Source organism: Choristoneura fumiferana, chromosome 19, assembly GCF_025370935.1.
Source record: "Choristoneura fumiferana chromosome 19, NRCan_CFum_1, whole genome shotgun sequence".
Classification (NCBI taxonomy): Eukaryota; Metazoa; Arthropoda; class Insecta; order Lepidoptera; family Tortricidae; genus Choristoneura; species Choristoneura fumiferana.
This window is the reverse complement of record NC_133490.1, coordinates 9,486,420-9,509,824: the sequence shown is the minus strand read 5'-3', so window position 1 is coordinate 9,509,824 and position 23,405 is coordinate 9,486,420. Positions and strand designations below refer to the sequence as shown.

The window sequence follows — 23,405 nt, the reverse complement described above, 5'->3', positions numbered from 1 at the left end:
TATACCAGTTGTTCTTAATTGATTTGAGAGTGACAACAGTTAATTTACTATTTTTTAGACATAACATTTACATTTACATTAATATAACAATAAAAAAGTTCTTTTATAGTTTTTGAATAACAGTATCAAGACTATGCAGTCGATCTACACCACAGATAACTTGTACCATCATTTAATTCCTGTAACCTCGGTGACAACATAATTTTAAATCAGAAAGGGCGCCGTTTTTTGTCTCTTTTTTTCGATCTAACTGTATTTGTCATCATCTTCTTACTAAAGCGTCGCGGGGCATTATTTCATACAAAAAGTGTAAGAGACTTAGCTCTTTTGTTATTTTTTTAAGTAGATAAAGGTGCTTGAACAGTCAACATTCATTAGATGAGGATTAAGTTTTAGTCTCTCTGAGTTGAAATCTCTGCGAGCGGCGAGTAATAAAGTATTTTCCTTTAAAAATCAACGTGAATTTTCAAATAATGAATTTCCTAACTAATTGTGTAGCAACTCTATTGTGAAAAAAAACCGGCCAAGAGCGTGTCGGACACGCCCAAAATACGGTTCCGTAGCCATTACGAAAAAATTAAGTAATATTTTTCTAAGGATTTCGTATTTCATACGGAATCTTCCAAGTTTAGGTATATTTTATACTTTAGGCTGCTATTTAAGAGTAAAACTACTAATAATTTTCAAGTAAACTTAGCAGTTATAGTTTTCCTTGAAAGTTTGATATACTTTCTACCATCCTGAATTTTTTTAATTTTTTTCACCCACCTGTTTAGATTTTAGAGGGGGGGGGACGCTCGATTTTAATGAAAATTTGCACTTTAAAGTTGAAAAAATCAATGAATCGAAAAATCGTCTTAGCAAACCGCTAATGGTTTTAAAAGACCTATCCAACGATACCCCACACAATACGGTTGGATGAGAAAAAAAGATCACCCCCACTTTACGTCTATGGGAGGTACCGTAAAAAAATATTTTTACTTTTTTATTGTACCATTTTGTCGACATAGTTTACATATATATCCGTGCGAAATTACAGCTTTCTAGCATTGAAAGTCCCTGAGCAAAGCCGCGGACGGACGGACAGACAGGCAGACAGACAGGTTCCGTTTTTGCCATTTTGGTTCCGGAACCCTAAGAACAATCGTATCGGTTTATGAAATGACGCTTCACAAATAAACTAAATTATTTGAAAAGTACCCATTTCACCGACTCAAAGTAATAAGTAAATTTATACACAAGAAAATTAAAGTTTTTTGGAATCCATGGGCGAACATTCTATGTTCTATGAGGTACCTAACCTGTCTTCTTGGTTTGATTGCAAATTAGTAATAAATAGTAGAATGATAAAATAATAATATTCAGGAATTTGTTATTTTACATGCTGATTAGACCAGGGTATGGCAGAAAAGCAATCATATATATGAAATCTTATATTTCACAAAATAAATAAGCATTTAATTTAATATTTGCATAATACTTAGCTACCAACATTCAATCAAACAAATCAAATTTATCCACTGCAAATGCTTCAAATGTTACTACTACTTATAAAATGGTAATGAAGTTTGGTAATGATAAAGAAACCACCAACCAACAAGTAATATAGAGATACTCTACTTAAGCCCTCCCCCTCGGGCGTGTATGTTTGTGTGTACATTAGCCTGGCAATGAGATGAAACAATAATGCCAATTGCCTGGCTACTGTTAATTATACTCGTACCTCCGCGTGCCGGCTCATTGCGACGAATGGAAAAAGACGGTATTCGTCGCGTGCTCATTTTCATCATTGGAGTTAAACCACAGAATAAGTAATAGAACAAGAAAACGTACTCTCTACTTTAGCTAAAGGCTTTGGTATGTATTTTAGCAAACTAATACTCGTATATTTACATCGGTGAGCTTTTCGAGAAGTACTAGCTTTCGGGAAGTAGCCTGTATGTAATCCGACAATTTACCTGTCGTATAACGGAATGTTAATATTTTTATAACTACTGATGTTAAATATCTTTTCAAACTATATTCTGTTATAGTTTTCTCTTATTTAATTGAAAATAGACGACAAGTTTGTCAAATAATCTACAATAAACCTAGACTGATGCATTGGTATTTATATTTGTATGCCCTTGGGCGCAGCATAGTGATACAAGTCTATGATCAGTGTACCAACTATTTTAACCTATGTTTGACAAATAAATTATTTGTATTTGTTTGTATTTGATATTAAAATGATAACGAAAATCCACTTCTTTTGCTCTTGCCTTATATTGTACGGCGTTGCTTGAAAGAAACATTAGAAGAAAAAATAAATTTAAATTTAAAATATGTATGGGCATGTCATAAAATGGTCCCAAATCAGCAAAAACTGCCGTCTTGCAAACTTGTTTAATATCTGTTATTACAAATACCCAAAAAGTTGTATTAATCCCAATTATTAAATTTAATAACACACTCGCCTCCCAAAAGCTTCTGAAATTCGGCACAACAAGTCGTCCTTTTTCGGCCATCCGTCTTAGGCTGGCGACAGACCGCCTCGTTTCGGCCATCTCGGTAATTTGCTCCTGTGTGTGCAGCGCCTTATTAAGGCCTGTACAAACTGATACTTAAATTTGTCCATAAAGAAATACTGATGGAATTTGTTATGGCCACTTCATCTAATTTCGAGTATGTACTTAATTCCAACCCAATCACTGGGATTGAATCAATATTTCTGAAACAAAGAAACATAAATACTGTTGTTTTAATTAATAACTTCATAACGCAATCTCGTTTTTTGTACTTGTTTTCTATTAGATTGCAAAAAAACTATTAAATGTTTTCTGACCAACGCGTCGAACTAGAACATTACCAATTTTCATTCCTGCCTTATCTAACTGCTCTAGTTAAAAAGAGACGTACGGGCTATTCGCTTCACTGTCTATCTGTCCGTATATCTGTCACAGTCATGATAAGCGAATCTGTCAACGTCACAAGCGATAATAGCATGTGATAGCCATATAAGACTTTAAGATTTTTTCTCGGCATCTTGCAGTTTGTCTCATGTGCTTTGATTGCCAGCGGAACGGTTAAAACAGGAGGCTCATTTTTAGGGTTCTGTGGCGTGCCTCAAAAATATTAGAACCCATACTGCCCTGTTTAGGCAAGAGGCAGTACCTGAAAAAAACGCTTTGTGGCTATTTATGCCAATGTGTAGCTTAAGTGGTAGAGCTTAATACATTCTGCATCAAATGGTACAGCTCAAAAGTGTGTTTTTTTTAGATACCACTATGTCCTTAGGGACGCAGTATACATTTTTTTTTCAAGTCACCTCTATGTTTCTAATATTATTTGTTATCATTACTACCACATTAGCTGTAAGATTTGTTTATATCTTTATTTTCCTTCAGCAAACGTTCTGCTAATAAAAACAAATAAAATTAATTACCAATACAAAAATGAACAATTAATTTTCGGTCCTTTTATCTTTCGATTGTAGTCTACTCTTGTTTCTGATGACGTATCGTATAGAATAGAACGACTGACGAGATACCATTCAAGAAGAAGTTCACCTTTGTTAATTAAAATTATTAAATTCCCAGTGATGCACATTCGGCCTCAATTGCTCCTTGAATTAATAATCCAAATCAAACGACTCTTAACACATCCCATTATCTCATCGAGTAATCCCATTTATCCACAGTATTAAGACTTTACAAAACCCCTAAAGTAATTTAGCCGGTAATGACGCAGAGGTCGACGGCCGGAGGCGTCGCCCGCTGACGGTGACTGATGCGTCACTGATGCCCAGCCTTAGGGGTTGGAGATGACGGAAAAAAATAACAGCCTGTATTGTAAATCGTAGTTTTGCTGATTTTTTTTTAACAGTAAAAAAAATAAAGATTTGTTTGCTCAGATACGTACAATTAAATTAATTTACATATTATAATAATGGTAACAATATTCGGCCGACTATTATAAATGCGAAAGTTTGTAAGTCTGTTTCCCTTTGACACTTATACTATTTAATACGAGAGCGAGAGGGACGGTACAGTACGAACTTTGATTTTCGAACTTCGGGGTGGTCTGTTGCCGGCCTTTAAAGAAACTTTGAGCCCTGCACATTCGAAGATGTGTGAAGTTACCAACTCACATTGAACTATTTCGGGACTGTAGGCCGAGATTGTGAGTAGGTCTGTGTCTGGACCCCAGCACTGGGTGTCAGGAGTTGATTTAATGTCATTGACATTGACTAGTATCAGGGCGTTTTCATAAAAAGCCTTTATTTTTTCAATTTTGGAAAAAAAAATCCTACTCAGAATCAAAAGCACAATCGATTCCGATAGTTTAAAAAAATGACCCAAAATAATGTCAGTTTTGTGACTTTTTTTTTATTTCACTGGATGGCAAACGAGCAAGGGTCTCCTGATGGTAAGAGATCACCACCGCCCATAAACATCTGCAACACCAGGGGTATTGCAGATGCGTTGCCAACCTAGAGGCCTAAGATGGAATACCTCAAGTGCCAGTAATTTCACCGGCTGTCTCACTCTCCACGCCGAAACACAACAGTGCAAGCACTGCTGCTTCCCGAAAAATTTAAGAATATAATGAGACGTCTTTTATAATTGTTTTTTTCATACACTCAGTACGGGCGTCACAAAACTGACTCTTAAATTTTGTATGAAAAAATTAAATACATTTTGAAGTTAAACATACACTTTTTTTAAAACGCTCATCAATGACATCAAATGAAGCCGTGGTGGTCTAGTGGTGTGACCTCTCAAGCAGAGGACCGTGGGTTCAAATTCAAACCCCGGCTCGCACTTCTGAGTTTTTCGATATTCATGTGCGAAATTACATTCGAAATTTACCACGAGCAGGACGATAAAGGAAAACATCGTGAGGAAACCTGCACAAACCTGCGAAGCAATTCAATGGTGTGTGTGAAATTCCCAATCCGCACTGGGCCCGCGTAGAAACAACGGCCCAAGCTCTCTTATTCTGAGAGAAGGCCTGTGCCCAGCAGTGGGACGTATATAGGCTGGAATAATGGTACGGTCTCGTAAGCTACCGTAGTCTAGTTAAAAAGGGTTCAACATAAAACTCGGTTATTGATTATCTATACAATGTTATTTCAAGACCCGACAGCATAATATTTTACTACCCAAGACGTACGTGCGAGAGTGTGTGGGGGGAGTGTGTGCACACACGACACACACACACAGCGAGGATAAGAAAAATACTCGTGTCTTCGGTTTTTCTTCAGAATAGGGGAGGCGTGGAGCTGGTCACAAGTTTTATTTTATAGTTGCTAAAAGATGATACTCATTTTTAGAATTTGTATGTTCTTGTGTTGAGACTGAAAATGTTTTGTAGAGAAAAAAATTGTATGCCTCTTTTTTACTTTGAAATAAAATTGAAGAATATAACGAAACGTCTTTTATAACTGTTTTAATTAATTCGACGTTTCGGCCATGTGCAAAACGGCCGTGATCAAGAGAAACTAATTAAAAAACCGACCAAGCTCGAGTTAGACTCGCGTACTGACTACTGACGGTTCCGTTCAGATTTTAAAGTGTGTCAAATACACGCTATCATAATTACATAGGCCAATGAGAATTTAAAAAATAAATAAACAAAATTACGAGTATTTGAAAAAAAACTGTCTTTAATGCCTTTTCATTTCTTAGCTTCAAAATATGTTTTAAAACAAGAAATAGAATATTAATCTACTCAACGAATTCTAAACAATGATAAGCCATTACAACACAAGATGGCTTTGAATATTAGAAGTTTGTAACTACAGCAGTTTGGCTGATATATGAACAGAAATAACAGAATGACACTTAAGTGATAACAATGGGGCTCCGTTTGGCCTTATAGTCAATAAGTATATAGATATTGAAAATCATCATGCACTGGTAACATTCTTTCATATAAAATGACCAAATGAAAATGAAATAATCATGCTAAATGAATATCACATATATTCAATTCATAGAAATCGCCAGTAATTGCTTTTTATTCATTTAATCATGTCTTAATAACTATTGTTTTCTAATTGACATGAAAACATAAATTATTGTTTTATTGTTTTTGCCTTCGGTTCACATGCGCACGCTATTTGCTATGAAGTCACTCGTATTCTCACGGAAACCTTGCATTACTATGTCCTGATTAAATTTTCTAAGCTATCATTAACATCTACTTAAGAAAAAAAAAACTGAAATTGACAGCAAAAAACAAAGTTATTATTTTCTCTAGTCGATCTTAAAGATTTCTAGAGAGTAAGTATAAAAAGTCTATTGTTATGTTTTTTAATGTACTATTTTTCCGAAGTAAGTATTTATTATTCCGTGTGCAATAAAAAGTCATTGCTACTTTACTGCTTTATTGTAAAAACTTTAACAATGAGTTGCAAAAGATTAAATATCATATAATTTCTAGCTTTAGCCAATTTAATCTTCAGCCTTAGTCGATTAAAAAAACTATTTTCCACGACATTTTTAATAAGTACCGAGATAAATAAACTTGAAGTAATTTATTTATTCAAAATTACAAGAGTTATGTAATATTATGATTTAGTAGTTTGTGACTAAAATTTGGTGACAGCATTAGCTACCTAAAAAGTATAGAAAATGTGGTTATTTCAATATTACGTACATAAGTTCGATGAGTTTAACTAAAGATAACATATAGAACTAAAGAAAAATTATCAATGAAAACTATTTTATTTAAATAACCAAATTTTCTCAAACAATTTTTTTTTTCAAAAAAATGTCTGTCGTAGTTACAGGCCCATACTTTATAGATTATCTCCTAAGCACATTTGTAGGATATATTTTAACAGTTTCTGTTGGAAACTATCTCACTGTTTTGTCGCTTGGACAACGGAACAGAATAACAAACAATAAAAAAAATATTGACCCTTGTTGTAAATTAAGTACTTTTCCGAAGTTTATTTACTTACCCTTAAGCGATTTCAAAATTAAATGGTAGAACATCAAGACCTCCAATTTCAATTCCATTAAATTTTAATATTTTTATTATATTACTGTCCTCTCCATATCCCCCCTGTTCCATCTTTACACGTCGCCACACATATACACCGGCCTGCGTCACACGTGCGCAGCCATCTCACTCTCTCATACAGCGCCAGAGCGAGTAAGCAGCCGAGTTTCGGTCTAACATTTTATATGTTAGCTGGGTCATGGATATAAAAATCGTTTTTCCTACATACACATACATTTATGTTGTATATGTTGCAAGTGGAAAAACTTCAATGATGGAGAATTATTGCTTTTGCTGGAGCTGTTTGGAAATATTAAAAGTTTTCCTTGGTTTGTTTTTCAGCATTTTATTATACTACGAGTAATCAAAACTATACTTAATAGTTAATTAATAATATTTTCCCAGTATGTTGATTTTTTTTCTACACTATACGTTTGACATGTAGTATTTTCACTTCCAATTAACGTTAAGATGGCATTTGCCGCGCTTGTTACCGTAAACTCTAAGCCCATCGACTCAGAGTTTAAAATTAGTCTTAACTTAATTAACTTTAATTAGTTTGAAAATAAGAGAAAATGGAAATAAAAATGTGTACAGTAAAGTGCAAAATATTTTTGAGTAGGTATTAGAAGTTAATTTTGAAATACAAAACTTTTCTTTGTGTTTATTATTTGCATTGCATTCATCGTATCTTTGTTGGTGTATGATGTATAATTGCATAGGTACTTAGTGCATTTCTTTCAATCACTTAACACGGCGGAGTTACTCTTTTTAGGGTTCGGTACACAAACGGAACCCAATTAATGAGACTCCGCTGTCTATCTGTCTGTCTGTCCGTCCGTCTGCCACAGGGCTCTATCTCTTGAGTCGTAATAGTTAGACTCTTGAAATTTTCACAGATTATGTATTGCTGTGGCCGCTACAGCACAGGGTACAGCAAACAAAAAAGTTTCTATATAGTTTTTAATAAATTTTAATCTCTATAAAAATCAATCAAATAAATCAAAATTAATCAAGAAAACTAAATTATTATAATTATTTAGCAATGTATGAAAAATAAAAGGTACCTACCTAGTATGTAAAAAATGTTTCCACTGTTGTTATTTCATCTCCTCGCATCGGACATTAAACCCGTTTTGCCCTCGACGTGTCTATTCACCCTTTCCGTACCGGTTCGGGTACCTATATGAACATCTCGGGGAAAACAGCTCGTTTTATGCTCTTGTTGTACAATCTACTATTGACTTTGACTTTTGTCATGTTGAATGCGGGTGTTTTACGGGTACTAAGACCTCATGAAAGTTCCGTCCACACGACCGCTGTCTTACAGTGGCATCCGTGAGTGTCATTCTTGACAGTTTATCACTTCACCACAGATAGAAAGTAAAGTAAAGCTGGTGCTCTATATACGCATACTTATAAATCAATTTTATCAAATTACCTACATTGGTGTGGCCACGGTGTGGCAGAACTAGATTTTTTTGACAATCCCAATTGCTCGTTCTAACCCCATTTCAATAAGAAAAACATTGATGATGTTGTCTTTGTCCAACAGCACTGCCAACAGAAAGATGGTCTGGAGTACGCCGCGTGGGCCCGGCCACGAGGCGTCATGGCCATCAAACAGGGCTACGAGGTAACTAGGACGGACATTTGTAGTTCCATTATTTTCTGTAGTGGTCATTTCTATATTTGAGATAATGAGGTATGGGGTATTTGCGATGGTCACCATACAGTTCCTTTTTTTGTAGTTATCGTATCTTTTTTTTTGTGAAAATATGATTTCGGCAACCGGCTATTCACGTGAATCATGGCCTTCAAACATTCTGTACTTTGTTTTTTAGTGGTGTAGAGTAGTTGTTTGGATGTGATTTATTTTAGCCACATTGCAGAACACGAGTAGACTGAAGTGTAGAGTTTGTCTGCTTAGCAGCACGGGTCCTTTGAACTATCCGAACTTGGTCACGAAACGATTGGTTGGTTGTGGTAGCAGTTATGAGTGAAAATCACGATATATTGAAATATTAGCACACACACACACACACAAGAATCACGCCTGTATTCCCAAATGGGGTAGGCAGAGCACACGAAACGTTACCGCTTCGGAGCCTCTTTTAGCAATTTTAGGTTTAAGTTAGCCTAGCCTAGCCTAGCCTGTCGCCTACGGTATAACTTAACCTATATCTTCAGTCGCCTCTTACGACGTCCACGGGAGAAATGGAGAGGTAAAAACTTTAAATGTTATTGTAACGGATAACTCACGTCTTAAATCGAGTTTAGTTGGACATGTTTTGGGCTAATTCACAGCCCTTCTTCCTAGGAGCAACGCGACTCTGAAAGAAAATATGAAAATGAAAATGACGATGAAAATGCGGGTAGTTGTGCGCCGGTATTAGTTTCATCGGGTATTCGCGCTAGCAGAGCGGTGGCGTGTAGTGCTAGGAAAAAGGGCTACGAATTAGCCCGAAACATGTCGAGCTAAACTCGATTTAAGACGTGAGTTTCATTTAATATGAGTGAGTCTCACGGTAGTTTCATGTTCAAAATTTAAAATATATTTATTATGAAGATTAAGATGTTCATTTGTACACTTTATTGTCTGTTTTATTACGTTTTTACAATCGTAATTAGACATTAAACGACTCAGTTATCATGTAGACTATGATTGTTGCATGCAAGTAGAATTCTTTTTGCCTGTTTTATTGATCGTATCGAATTAGTTTTTAATGTTTCTTTTACTTAATTATACATCTTGGTGTTTTAATTGTGTTATTCGGTATACGGTAGTTTAACTTGCTTTTGTTCTACTTACATATATGTGTGATAAGTCTTGTCATGACTTATCATGGTATCAAAATTTGCAAATAATTTTTCCCACTTTCTGGTATCTGATTGAACTGAATTGTGGCATATAATATATGTATTATGTAAGTCCGGTAATGGCAAAATTAGGTACCTAATTTTCTGGCTCCCATAGACCAAACGTGATTTTTTTGCCGTATTTTGCTCGATATTAATAACGGCAACAGATAGACGCTTCATAGAATATTTAGTCATATATTCTCTATAAAAATAAATAATTAAATTAAAACAAAATAAATATTTAAGGGGGCTCCCATACGACAAACGTGTTTTTTGCTGATGTCTAATGTTGTATAGATAATAATGGTACGGAATCCTTCGTGCGCGAGTCTAACTCGCACTTATATTAACGCACTATTTTCTAATAATCTAACAGGGAGACTAATTAGATATTTTTAGAACACTAACCTATTGGTAGATCTTTCTTATTCTCAAAAAAAATATGATCATTAAATTATCTTCAAACTAAAAACTTAACCCCTCGCATGCACACCGTACTGGTGGCATGTCCTTACACACCGTGGTGTCAAATGATACATCATCTACACGCTTGCACTATGCCCCTTCAGGATGGGACTGACAAAAGCACGTCATTTGACAACGTCTCGGCCAGATAACGCCCACATTTGCTGTAGACGATTTTATTTTTCTGCTGCCTTTTTTGCGGAATTTTGATGCAAAGTGAAGCTTGATTGTTTAAAGAAAAATAACGCTATAATACTTGATTTGACTAATTCTCGACACATAGTATGTTTCTGGCAGAACGATTTGGCCGTATAGGTACGCATAGGAATGGCCTGCTATGGCGCCAGAACGGGAGCTGTGGAGGTCAAGAGGGGAGGCTTTTACCCAGCAGTGGGATACAATATCATGCAATTTAAAAATATAAGTATCACATGTGATACATGAAAATTGCTCGAAGTACTCAAAGGTTGACTGATAGAGATCCTTTAAAGTTTGTGATTCTTTCTTTGTTTTTGTACCTACATGAAATGGTTTACGCGCAAATATACATGTTAATAATTTTATAAAACAGGTCAGTCATAATTAATGGAAACAGCGGTTTTTTTTTCAACTTCTACTGAAATAAAATTTATAAAAATAAGAAACAGTAAGCATAACAATATTTAAGAAAGTAAAAAATAGCAGCATTTATTATACTAAAAACTGAACTGGTTGTAATGATAACAAGGTTTTGCAAGCTTTAACATTCTATACATAAACTGGTCTTTATGAATTTATATTCTTAAAGTAAGCCATATAACCCTTAATTCGTACGTTAACCCTTTCATCGGCAAACTAGGTCGGTAAACACCGTGTTTGCTGCAATTCACGTCCAAAGTTGCCAATAACCACGATAGATGGCGCTCTACTAAAGAATCTCTACCGCGCGACGCTATTCAGCCCATAACTACAGCAAACTCGTATAAACTCCAGCTCTAGCATTCTAAAATCACCTTATTCCCCTGTATATAGGGGTCTAATTTGCAGAGTTACATTAACGAAATGAGAGGTTGTGGAAGTTATGGCGTTTATAAAACAGTTTTACGATGTCACATAACGGAAAAGTATTTTGTGGAGCGCATTTCAGCGGAGACATAGAGTTTAAATTATTTTTATTTTGGTTTATTATAACGTAGCAGTTTTAAGTTTATTTATCTTCGACAAACGAATATAACCAAATTGTTTTTATATTGTTAACCCGGTCACTGTGAAAAATAGATAAGTATAAAGCTTTACGTAACTAAGACAGTGGAATTTATTCTCAGATCAACATTTGTCGGTTAATAAATACTTACGTCATTGTTCAAAAATTTCATGTTTCCAATTCATCATCCAATATACAAGCCTTTCCATTCTGCCAATATTAAAAAATAATAATTTTCACTATCCCACAGTTACATGGACCTAAAAACTTTTAACAAATTTTTGCGTTTATTCATTTTGTTTACCTTAAAAATTCATTTAAAATGAAACTATTTATAAAATTTGTTACCGCGTCTAAAGCTAAATAAATTATTCCATTTCCTTTCTGAGAGGACGCCGGTACGCACTTGTGGATTGTCATATACAACTCGATGATAATGCTGATGATCTAATATAAATTTCTAGTTACTACAACAATCCTAGAGTCAAAATGTGCCGAAACTACGTGCCATTTTTTACGGAATGGCCACGGTCCAAAACAATGCCGCATAGTGCCATAAATTAACAAACTATTGGTAGAGAACTCATAAATCACAACTACCCGACCCGCGATACATTCGTTGCAAATTAATTTGGGCCGATAACGCCCTCTGGCGGAGAGATGGGACATTTAATTTCCATGCGCAGTTTAAGGGTTAAGTGATAGTGGGTTGTAAGGGTGGATAATTATAATTAGTGTTCTTAAAAAAAAACATTGTTTTTTTTGACTATACTTTTGTTGTCTGTACCTGTATTGTTATCTAAACTACATACATTATAATTATTATATATGTAGAAGTAGTCCAAGTATTTGATTTCTACGGTTTTAGTATGGGAACACCCTTTTTACAGATCGTACCTATCTTGTAATCAATTGACCTAGTCCCAAAGGAAGCAAAGCTTATGTTATGAAATACATGTAAAAATTTAATTTATTTCTTGAAAGGGTCTCTACCAATCAACTTTGTGTGGATAAGACTGGCGCTTAGTGAGGGACCGAAAAAGAAGTTTCAAAGTCAGAAATAGTGAAAACTGCAATATAATGCTTTTAATATGTATTACAATACATTAACTCATAAAAGAAACCTGTATAAAATATTCTATATCTTCTTCTATATAAAAATGAATCCCTATTTCCCTTGGTCACGGCATCACGCGTGAACGGCTGGACCGATTTCGCTAATTCTTTTTTGTTGTGTTTGCTATTGTCAGGAGAAGGTTCTTATAAAAGAAGATTTAGAAAATTAAAAAAAAAACTACACCGGGGCGAAGCCGCGGGCATCAGCTAGTTTCTTTATAAAATACGAAATGAGGGTCTCAACAGACAGACAACATTGAGCCCTAAGGGTCACTTTTCCCTTTCTGAGCTATAGAACTCTAACTTCTTTATATTGTCCCCATGCGCCACCATGGATCGCTGTAATTACAAAATTCTTGATTACCCCTATGCGCATTAATATTGTTAACATAAAACATGCCTCATGGGCCTTTTTATAGCAAACCGCAGATGTTTGTAACCAATAAACTAAATATAACCTTAGAACTAAATAAAACTGAACTCGGCCTTTGAATAGCTAACTAAGGAATAAGCATTTTACTATGGCGACATTTTCTCGCCAAGAACAAATACGCCATGGAAATTCCGACACTTATGGCTACTTGCTGGAAACACATAAATCTCGAGTTAGCGTTAAGCTCAGTTTAGTAGTGTCAAATTGTATGGAACTGTCGAGCTTAAGTCTGGATTAACTACTAAATCTAGATTTATTTTTTCCTGCAAGACGGCCTTAGCAGCCAAAGCAGTTTTTAATCGTCATCCCAGGCTCACGTCCTACTGCTGGGCACAAGCCTCTCATAGGACTTTAGCTGAAGTTCCCACGCAGGCGCAGTGCGGATCGGGAACTTCTCACACACCATTGAATTGCTTCGCAAGTTTCCACAAGTTTCTGTCACTGTAAAGTTCGTGGTAAATTTCGAATGTAAATTCTGAAAAGCTTTTAGATGCGAGCTCGGATTTGAACCCAGGACCCTCTACTTGAGAGGCTACATTATATGTCAAGTTATTGAGCTACCACGGCTGGCAAGAACGTGTTAGCAAAAAAGTATTATTCTAGGAAAATTCCTTGATTCACAATTCTATAATAAACCATAACCATGTAAAAGCATAAGTAAACAAACACACTAAACGCCGTTTATATAAGTACCATAACTTACTATGTTTAAGATAACTAGGTCCTTTCCAAAGTGCATTGACACTTTAACCTCAGAACGGGGTCCGCAAAAACAGCCCCGTACCGGTCAGTTGAATTTTCACTGGATAATACCTAAAGTTGTTAATACCTCCATTGAAAATTTTCGTCCCATTTTCAATATACTAAACTAAATCGAAAATACAAACTGAGACATGGATGCATAGAAAAACCAGAAAAAGAGACCAGCGCTGGGAATCGAACCAAGGTCCTCAGCAATCCGTGCTGCGTGCTATAACCCCTACACCACCGCTGGACAGGAATCTAGACACGATTTTTTCCTATGCATACATATCTCAGGTTGCTTATTTCTACTACGCTACTTATGCAGCAGCACTAGCGACATCTATGTTCCGCTCTCATCGAGAGACGTCACACTCTTTCGGAACCAACCGAATCTCTTGTCGGTTGGTTCCGAATACTTATGGTACGTATCAAATTATCAACTAAGGTCAAAAACCATAATTTTGAGTGCGTAATTTCATTAAAAACCGTGCAGCTGTTTTAGAATACCAAATTAGTATTAATAAATGATGATGATGATGAGTTAATACTCAATTAACCTAGTCCTAGGGATAAATACTTACATAAAAATATGTTAAGAACTTGAGAAAAAGATTCGTATATTTCATACAAATAACTGGTCCACAAAAGCGTTGTAGTCAGGTTCTTTTACCACTAGACAATCCAGTCGTAAATCGAGACAGTCAAGTATCACCTTGTTCCAAAAAATTGTTCCATAATCGACTAACTTGAGTTGTTTCATTTTGTTTTATCAGCTCTATACGTGTCCTAACTTACAAACGTCAAAGGGCAGCCCGAAGCCTATATTTTAATACAATTGTAATTTACGCGCATGCGCGAGAGAAATCATGCGTTATTAATGGGTCCTAGGTAAGTTATGGAATGGTCACCCTACACTTAGGGGATAGTTGGGACTTGTCCGCAGTTTGACGGTTGCATGAGATATGAATACACCAATATTTGGGTTAGTTACGTATAGGCACGAAAGTAGAATCCAAAATAATATAATCTCTTGCTCACATGGGTCAAAATGAACGAGACGGATTTAATGTTCTTTTTACCCGACTGCCCGAAGGAGGGTTATGTTTTTCGAGCGTATGTATCTATGTATGTATGTCCATTTCTTTGGTCCTCGCTGCTGCCTAAACGGCTAGACGGAGTTTAACATATGAGGTATTATTGGATTCGTCATAACTGTCGGAGTGACATAGGCTATACAATATTTAAATATGGCGTTTACGAAAAAAAATATGGCGGAGGATTTTGTATTTTAACAATATGGGTATCAAATGAAAGCTAATAATTAGCCCATTCTTAATATATATATATGGGTTATAATAATACTTTTAATCTACCGTTTTCACATAAATATCAAAAAAGTGTAAAATAAAACATTAAATTAAAAAATCAAAAAATCCGACTGCCAAAACTTAAAGGAAGAAAATAAGTCTAGTGGTCTAGAACTCTGTTAAGTACCTACCTAATTTAAAGTTCAACAGTCAGGACCCATTTAAATCGTGACGCTCAAAAACTCTTAGTAATGTTTTAACAAACATATAAAAGTATGTTTATTACGGCCTTTACTAACTAAATTTGCGGTTATAACTAAAATAAACTAAACACGTCTGATCACACTTAATCCTAGATAGTAGGTAAGTATTTTTTTAAACCTTTTGTCACTTTAAAGTTCAATATCTCAAAAACGGCTGAACAAATTTTGATATAGAAACATATCTAAGAACCATCGCTAGAAAACCTGCTTTCAAATAAAAAAATGCATTCAAATCGGTCCATCCGTTTATGAGCTACGGTGCCACAGACAGACACACAGACACACATAGCGGTCAAACTTATAACACCCCTCTTTTTGCGTCGGAGGTTAAAAAACTACCTATTACACACAAAGTTTGTTATGAAAACTCATCCACCCACTCGAATCTGTCCGTAACTTTAAAACCTTTTGTGTATAAAGCTCCCCCTTGTGGCAAAGTGACATAACTTCAAATAATAAATAGCTACGAAGGGCGCTAGACAAAGGTGGTCAACTCAACTTAGCCGTTTGTTCACTTAGTCACTTAGCAAGTGATAAGGATAAATCATTGGACCGGGATTAATCAAATTAGTCCTAAGTTATGTCGGTGGTCAGATTTTGAAATATTATACCTACATCATATTAGCTTTTACTGGCTCTGTATGTGATAACATTAGATTGGGCTGTTGTAGGTAATTAGGTATTTTAAATTCAAATTGATTTCTTTTATTTGTAAGAATACAGTAGAATTTTAATGATTAATATTTAAACTTTAGAATTTATATCATTAATCTATCTATATATCTTATACCTTTAAACGAGCAATTCTTGTATTTATATGTAAATATATAATTAGAATCTCGGAAAAGGCTCCAACGATTTCAATGAAATTTGGTATGGGGGGTTTTCGGGGACGACAAATCGATCTAGCTTGGACTATCTCTAAGAAAACGCTTATTATCGAATTAAGATTGGTTTTTTGGAATCTTTTTGTATTTTTTATATCAATTCCAAATTTTTACTTTTACGGTCATCCCGTAAAACCGAAATTGAAAATACAAACTGAATATAGATGCACAGAAAAAACAGAAAAATAAGACCATCACTGGGAATCGAACCCAGGTCCTCGGTAATCCGTACCGCGTGCTATACCGCTACACCACTGATGGGCTTATTATCGAGTTTTAGCCCAAGCAAATGTCAGTCACCCAAGTACTGACATTTATATCACGCGAGAACTATAAAAAAATCCGGGATAAAATTTTATCGTAAGTCCTTTACAAAAAGATAAATATTTAGCATTTTTGCGGTGTTATTCGCCATTACCGTTACCAAATAATGTTTAAAAAAAACTAATAAAATTACTGTCATCAGAAAAGCTTGTACTAAAAATCAGAAACAAAGAGAGGAAACGAAAGATTTATTTTCGTTACATTAGTAATAAGACTAAAACCAACAATAAAACTAAGTTACGTGGGGATACGACATGACACCAAAAAGGTCCTCCATTCAGCATGACGTTATGTGCACCAACGCTGGTTTTCAGTAGAGCCCAAACGTTATTACGTATGGATGCATTATTTTTAAAACAAACTTATTTCTTTTCAGGCCAAGATGAGTACGGGAGATGGGTCCGTGGGGCACCAGAAGACGGACGAGAGGCTGGGCCACCATCAGTCCATGAGCCAGATGCTGTACGGAGCCGGGCTGGGCCCAGGACGATCGGGTTGGTCACCACTTATCTTTAAAAATATCGAGGGTATTCTGGCAAAACCGAATAAGTGCAAATTAAAAAAAAATAGTTACATACTCAATTTTTTCTGCTTTATTTGTCTAGCAAAACCGTATAAGTAAATAAATATTGTGCACTTATCCGTTTCTGCCAGAAATACCATCGATATATTTAACACAGCAACAACAATAATCACTGACTACCAAACCTTGCTCACCCGCCACCTTTTTTATGATATAGGAGGAAATCGAGCAAACGGATCGTCTGATGGTAAGCGATTACCGTCGCCCACACTTGCAACACCAGAAGAGTCACAAGTGCATTGCCGGCCTTTAGACCTTACCGCAACCTTACGACCTAATGCAACAAACAACAATAATTATTATAAAGTCGTTTATGCATACAAGATAGTTTAATCAACACAGAAAGTAAGTAGGTAGGTACTCAGCGTAAAATTTACAAAATAACCAAATCGGCCCTAAGAAATAATTAAGGCAGTCAGTTTTTTTTTTATTTCATACTTTTTTGATGTTCCTTTGTTATAGATAGTTTAAAAATGTTACAACATGACATGTTTGTTTATATGTTTGAAATAAACTAACTATTAGCTTTTTATTTGATATCGATAGTACTAAAATTAATAAAAGTATCCCCCTCCGCCGTATTCCTGTAATTTTCCATATTTTTGTGTTTTTGATTTAAATAAGTAGGTAATTCGTATTTTACAAGTTGAACTGTAACAATGAATGAACTTACTTAATTTGCAGGTGGTAGGACCTTGTGCAAGGTCCGCCCGGATTGCTACCACCATCTTGCTCGCTAATCCTGCCGTGAAGCAGTGCTTGCACTGTTGTGTTTCGGCGGGGAGAGTAAGACAGCCGGTGAAATTATTGGCACTTGAGGTATCCCATCTTAGGCCTCTAGGTTGGCAACGCATCTGCAATCCCCTTGGTGTTGCAGGTGTCTATGGGCGGTGGTGATCTTTTATCATCAGAAGACCCACTTGCTCGTTTTCCATCCAGTAAAATAAAAATAAAACTTATATTATCTACCAAAACCAAATCGGTCTAGGAAGTTTCTGTCAATGAACTAAGAACACTTTCGTAGTCTCAGGAAAAATCCGGTGTATAGACAGTTTTGGTAAACATGTATATAACAACTTAACTAACACGATAACCATCAACCCCCACTTCCAGGCTCGTCATCGTCATCACCGGTGGGGGGTGCCAACGCGGGCAGCGGCCTGCTAGTGGTCCCCAACCCCTGGGCAAGGGACCCACGAAGCTACAACCCCTGCATGCCCATGCGAGGAAGTATCACTGCAAGATGTGTCCCCAGGTATGTTCTATACACCCTTCATAGGCTAGAACAGACAGACTGCACTCCAACTGCAATTGCCGACTGCTCCATGCAGTTGCAGACAGCGTGCAAAACGCGAATGAAGGTATTCAAAATCCATATACTATATACTTATACTAATATTATAAATGCTAAAGTGTGTTTGTATGTTTGTGTGTTTTTCCGTCTTTCACGCCGTAACGGAGCGACGGATCGACGTGATTTTTGGCATAGAGATAGTTTATGGGCCCGAGAGTGACATAGGCTACTTGTTATCTCGTAAAAATGCACAGTTCTCAAGGGAACAGCGCGCGATAACCGAATACCACGCGGGCAGAGCCGCGGGCAAAAGCTAGTTAATAATAAAGACATAATTTTCTAATAGAGAAATGCCAATTCTATATACGAATTTTTTAACGATGACATTGTAAAGTAGTTTAAATAAAGGTATTTTTGTAAAAAAACTGACCATTAAGTTCCTAATTAATAATTATTACATTTATTTGACACCTACTTAATTTTAATTTAAATGATCAAATTTTTCATATCGTCATTTTGATTACATGCTATCTTTCATTTTTAGTTATTAGTTGTTACTGTGTGCCCTGACAGCGTCATGGACTAATTTATCAAAATAACATCATTATTGCAATGTACCATCAGCCAAATAAGTGATCTATCCATTTTTAAACAAATTCCCATCATATGAATATGTCGCTAAAGTCAAATTTGAAATTGACAGACACGTCTATTGGCGTTATTGTTTTATGGCATGCAAACGATTATCAACTTTAGGGTGGTAGACCACATACTTGGCTGATAAAGCAAATAAATATAAAATTTGGCAATAGGCAGTTCGCAGTTGTTGCCGTTGGAATGTAGTTCATCTGTACGTCCTTAGGCTTTAGGATGATGGCTTTTAAATGTATTGACAACTGTTATATTTTCTGGTTTTATTTTTGTAGTGCGTTCCAAATTTCAGGATTAGATTGGCTAATAACTTTACTAAAGGCCTAGTGTCAAATTTAGGTGCAACTTGAAAGATATCATTTGATTTAAATAACCTTTGGTGTATTAAATTGGATATAATTTAATTTACTCAAGAAGTATCTAAATTATATAGGGTTATTATTAATTATAATTAAATAATGTGCCTAGAGTTAGGTTAGGTTAAATTTATACTATGAAACCATCGTAGAAAGATAACTTCTTAAGTAAATCGAATGATATCAAATAAAACATTATACCAAAGTTTATGGAATAAAGTTGTTACAAATTAAAAAATTGACTTTTGATCCTTTTTCACATAGCTACTCAACTTGTTTTTATTAGAATTTTTTTTTTACATAAGTCTTAATGCGTGTAGCGTCAATATGTGTTACTATAATGGAAAGGAAAGCAAACGTTCCAATTATTAGTTATTTTATAAATATAATATTCCCAACTCAACCTCTATAAAACAGCACATCAACTTGAGTCACATTTTTAACAGTTCCACTTTCCTTTTGCAATCAAATCTTTTTTTTACTGTACCGTTAAATATTTTGGCGTCAGCGAGTTTCGGCTTCTAAAAAGGGCCGATGTGTGGCTCATCAGGTGTCGGCAACTGTTTTATAATAATTGATTTATAATTTATAAAATTGCTGACCTTATTGGATAATTTATTGAATCAGGCGTTACTTTGCGGAGGTCCATATCAATGAACTAAAATAATTTCCTTGCTCACCCGCGACCTTACGATAGCTAAGCTTATGCAAAATATGCGTGTTCATGCAGTTCCTCCACCTCCACACTGTAAGAACACACACAAATCACACAAACCCATCTATCACCACCACCACACTACACTGACGCGTTTCGAACTCAACCAGAGCTCATCTTCAGAGTGACACAACCGTACACCATGCTACCAGTTGTTAGACCAGTTGTTGTTTGAGTCTAACAACTGGTAGCATGGTGTACGGTTGTGTCACTCTGAAGATGAGCTCTGGTTGAGTTCGAAACGCGTCAGTGTAGTGTGGTGGTGGTGATAGATGGGTTTGTGTGATTTTGTGTGTTCTTACAGTGTGGAGGTGGAACTGCATGAACACGCATATTTTGCATAAGCTTAGCTATCGTAAGGTCGCGGGTGAGCAAGGAAATTATTTTAGTTCATTGACCTTTTTGGACGCGAATAAAATGCAATGACTCGACAACAGATTAAATTGGCGTTAGCTATTAATATTGAATGGAATTTATTGATAAAAATAGCCCGGTGCTATTTAAAAAACAGCGAAATATGTTAACCTTATTTTGATGCCAATATTACTTTGTTTGAGAAATGATTTTTCAAGTCTTAATTATTTGAGGCTTGGAATTCTTCTCGCCTTTAATCTGATGGTTATCTTTTTTTTTCTTTGATAAATTGACATACAATAAAATTGTTAATATCATTTTATCTCCCGAAGTGCACGTTGTGTTCAATTTTTTTTTCTATCATGTGTGTAAAATCAACGATACCGGTTCCTGAAGAAAAAATAAACAATATCAATTATCAAAGTAGGACTTAGGATAGTTTTCATCCCGGAAAACCACATGATTCCCACGGGAAAGTAATAAATACTTAAGTACATAAATTAAACACATCCTAAGTACCTATATACCGCTATATAAGTAATAACTCGTGAACCAATATTCGTATTTTTCATATAATAATATCTGCCGTGGGATCAAACTCGGTACCTCAAGGTTTGTACTCAGGTTGTTTAACCACTCGGCTATCCGATCGACTGAAATTATAAATATCACCCAATAGTTGCCTATCGCTGACCACCGGCGAAAACCAAAGCGAAATGACGCGACTCAGGAATTCTGAAATTTACACAAACCGAATAAGTATTAACCGATTCGACTTTTTGTCCGTCAGTCTGCGCTCCGGCATCCCGAACTTTTGTAATGACATTCCTCGGGCCCCGGTTTTGATTAGAAAGGTTGACGATGACTGAAACCTGTCATGACATTTTGTGCTCTATTTTGAGGGTAGTAAGAAGTTTTTGGGGAGATGGTTTTGTTGTAATTAACGGGATCAAACAAAGGGGAGTTACGGTTATTTTTTTACTAAGAAAAGAAAGGAATTCTTTCGATACATAATGCTAAATGCAGTAACTTTAATATTTTTCTTATTTTCTTACTCCTAAAATAATACATAATAATATTGTAAATACGAATGTAAGCTCGGACTCTCACATCTGTATTATTCTGGAATATATGCAAAATAACGGATGCCGCTCGAAGGATATAACAACAATTGATATAATTTTCATTTGATATAATGCAATTTATCTTAAAAACCAAACCTATTTATATTCTTATTAATACGTAAAACAATTTATTTATTTATGAAGATAATAATAATAACAATAATTAATTCTTAATTAATAATAATTAATTAATAATTCTTATTAATTCGATTTGATGTACTTTGGGTTAGGTTAGGTTAGGTTTATTTATAAAAAGTTTTGTGAAGCTCCTTTCCTTTGAAATTATACCAAATGTTGTTATATCCTTTGAAAATATATCCAAAGTTGTTATACCGAACATTATACACCCCAAAATTACATTTGAAATTTACCATGAGCTTTACAGTGCCTAAAGGAAAACTTCATGCGGAAACTTGCTACTGAAAACCCAAAACCGACCCGCGTTGGAACTATGACCCAAGCCCTCTTATTTCAAGAGGAGGCCCTGTCCCTTTGCGACGTGTCTAGGCAGAGATGATGATAATGATGATTGAATTAGCAACGGACGGTATTAACCTTTGCATTCCCCCTTACAATTCCTTGCCATTTATATTCGCTCACTGTGCCCGTCCTTTTCTCACCACGTCAAAACAAAAGGGACGGGCATAGCTACAAAGTTGCCACTAACTTGACGTGCAGATATCATACAATTGTGGCATAAATACATAACATGTTTGTGTAATACATAATGACCGGCTAAAAAACTCGTATCTCAAAATCAAAGGTCTTCTTTAGTGAACTCTACGCTGTGTGCTTCAAGGTTTAGTTTGGTTTACATATTAGTTTGAGATACGAGCATTTTCAAAATAGTGACGGTTGGTTAAAGAAGCGACTGCCAAGTGTCGCAAAAACTGTTGATAGGGAATTAATTGTAAGCCATACAGGACGCTGTAGCGTCAGCAACTTAAGGGGCTACCCGAAGTTTTCATCGATTTTTTGACAAGTTTTGAATTGTATCTCCTACTTTTGCACTACAGATAGAATTATATGTTAAAGTTATCTTCAAGTTTTCCTTTCCTGTTTAGGTTAGCTTGAAAAGATCCCTTTTAGGGATAAGTTCGCCTTTGTACTCTTTTGTTTTGTTGTTTTCTTTTTGTATTATTTTTGTGTTACATACATTGTATAGATAATGGGTACGGAAACTTTCGTGCGCGAGTCCGACTCGCACTTGACCGCTTGTTTAAGCTTTAAGTACTTCAGGGTTATTACAAAACTAACCTAACCCACACAGGGCTCTACAGGATAGTCTTCAAATATTATCCTGAATATTTCACGATTTCAGAAAAAAAAAAAATCGTTCCTCTATAAATAGTTGGGAAATAAATGATTTGAAAAATATATACAGCGTAAATCCAGGATCGTCTAGATTTATCCGTTCGTCCCGTCCGTTTGACAACATCTTAATTTCATGTCACGTCCCATGCCCCAATGACCTTCGATTTGAATTCCTTAGTTTTTTTTTTATTATTCGACTGGATGGCTAACGAGCAAGTGGGTCTCCTGATGGTAAGAGATTACCACCGCCCATGGACACCTGCAACACTAGGGGGATTTCAGATGCGTTGCCAACCTAGAGGCCTAAGATAGGATGCCTCAAGTGCGAGTAATTTCACCGGCTGTCTTACTCTCCACGCCGAAACACAACAGTGCAAGCACTGCTGCTTCACGGCAAGATTAGCGACCAAGATGGTGGTAGCAATACGGGCGGACCTTGC

The 23,405-nt window shown here is 35.7% G+C and overlaps 1 protein-coding gene across 1 annotated transcript in view; it reads left to right on the top strand.

Moving 5' to 3' along the window:
• LOC141438620 (uncharacterized) overlaps nucleotides 1-19,037 on the top strand; it is a 35,297-nt gene extending 16,260 nt beyond the window's left edge. Inside the window, exons 4-7 of the mRNA XM_074102485.1 lie at nucleotides 8,546-8,626; nucleotides 16,951-17,068; nucleotides 18,271-18,518; nucleotides 18,996-19,037. Of these exons, the coding sequence (XP_073958586.1) occupies nucleotides 8,546-8,626; nucleotides 16,951-17,068; nucleotides 18,271-18,518; nucleotides 18,996-19,037 (489 nt within the window). The remainder of the gene's footprint in view (nucleotides 1-8,545; nucleotides 8,627-16,950; nucleotides 17,069-18,270; nucleotides 18,519-18,995) is intronic.
• The last annotated feature ends 4,368 nt before the right edge of the window (nucleotides 19,038-23,405 follow it).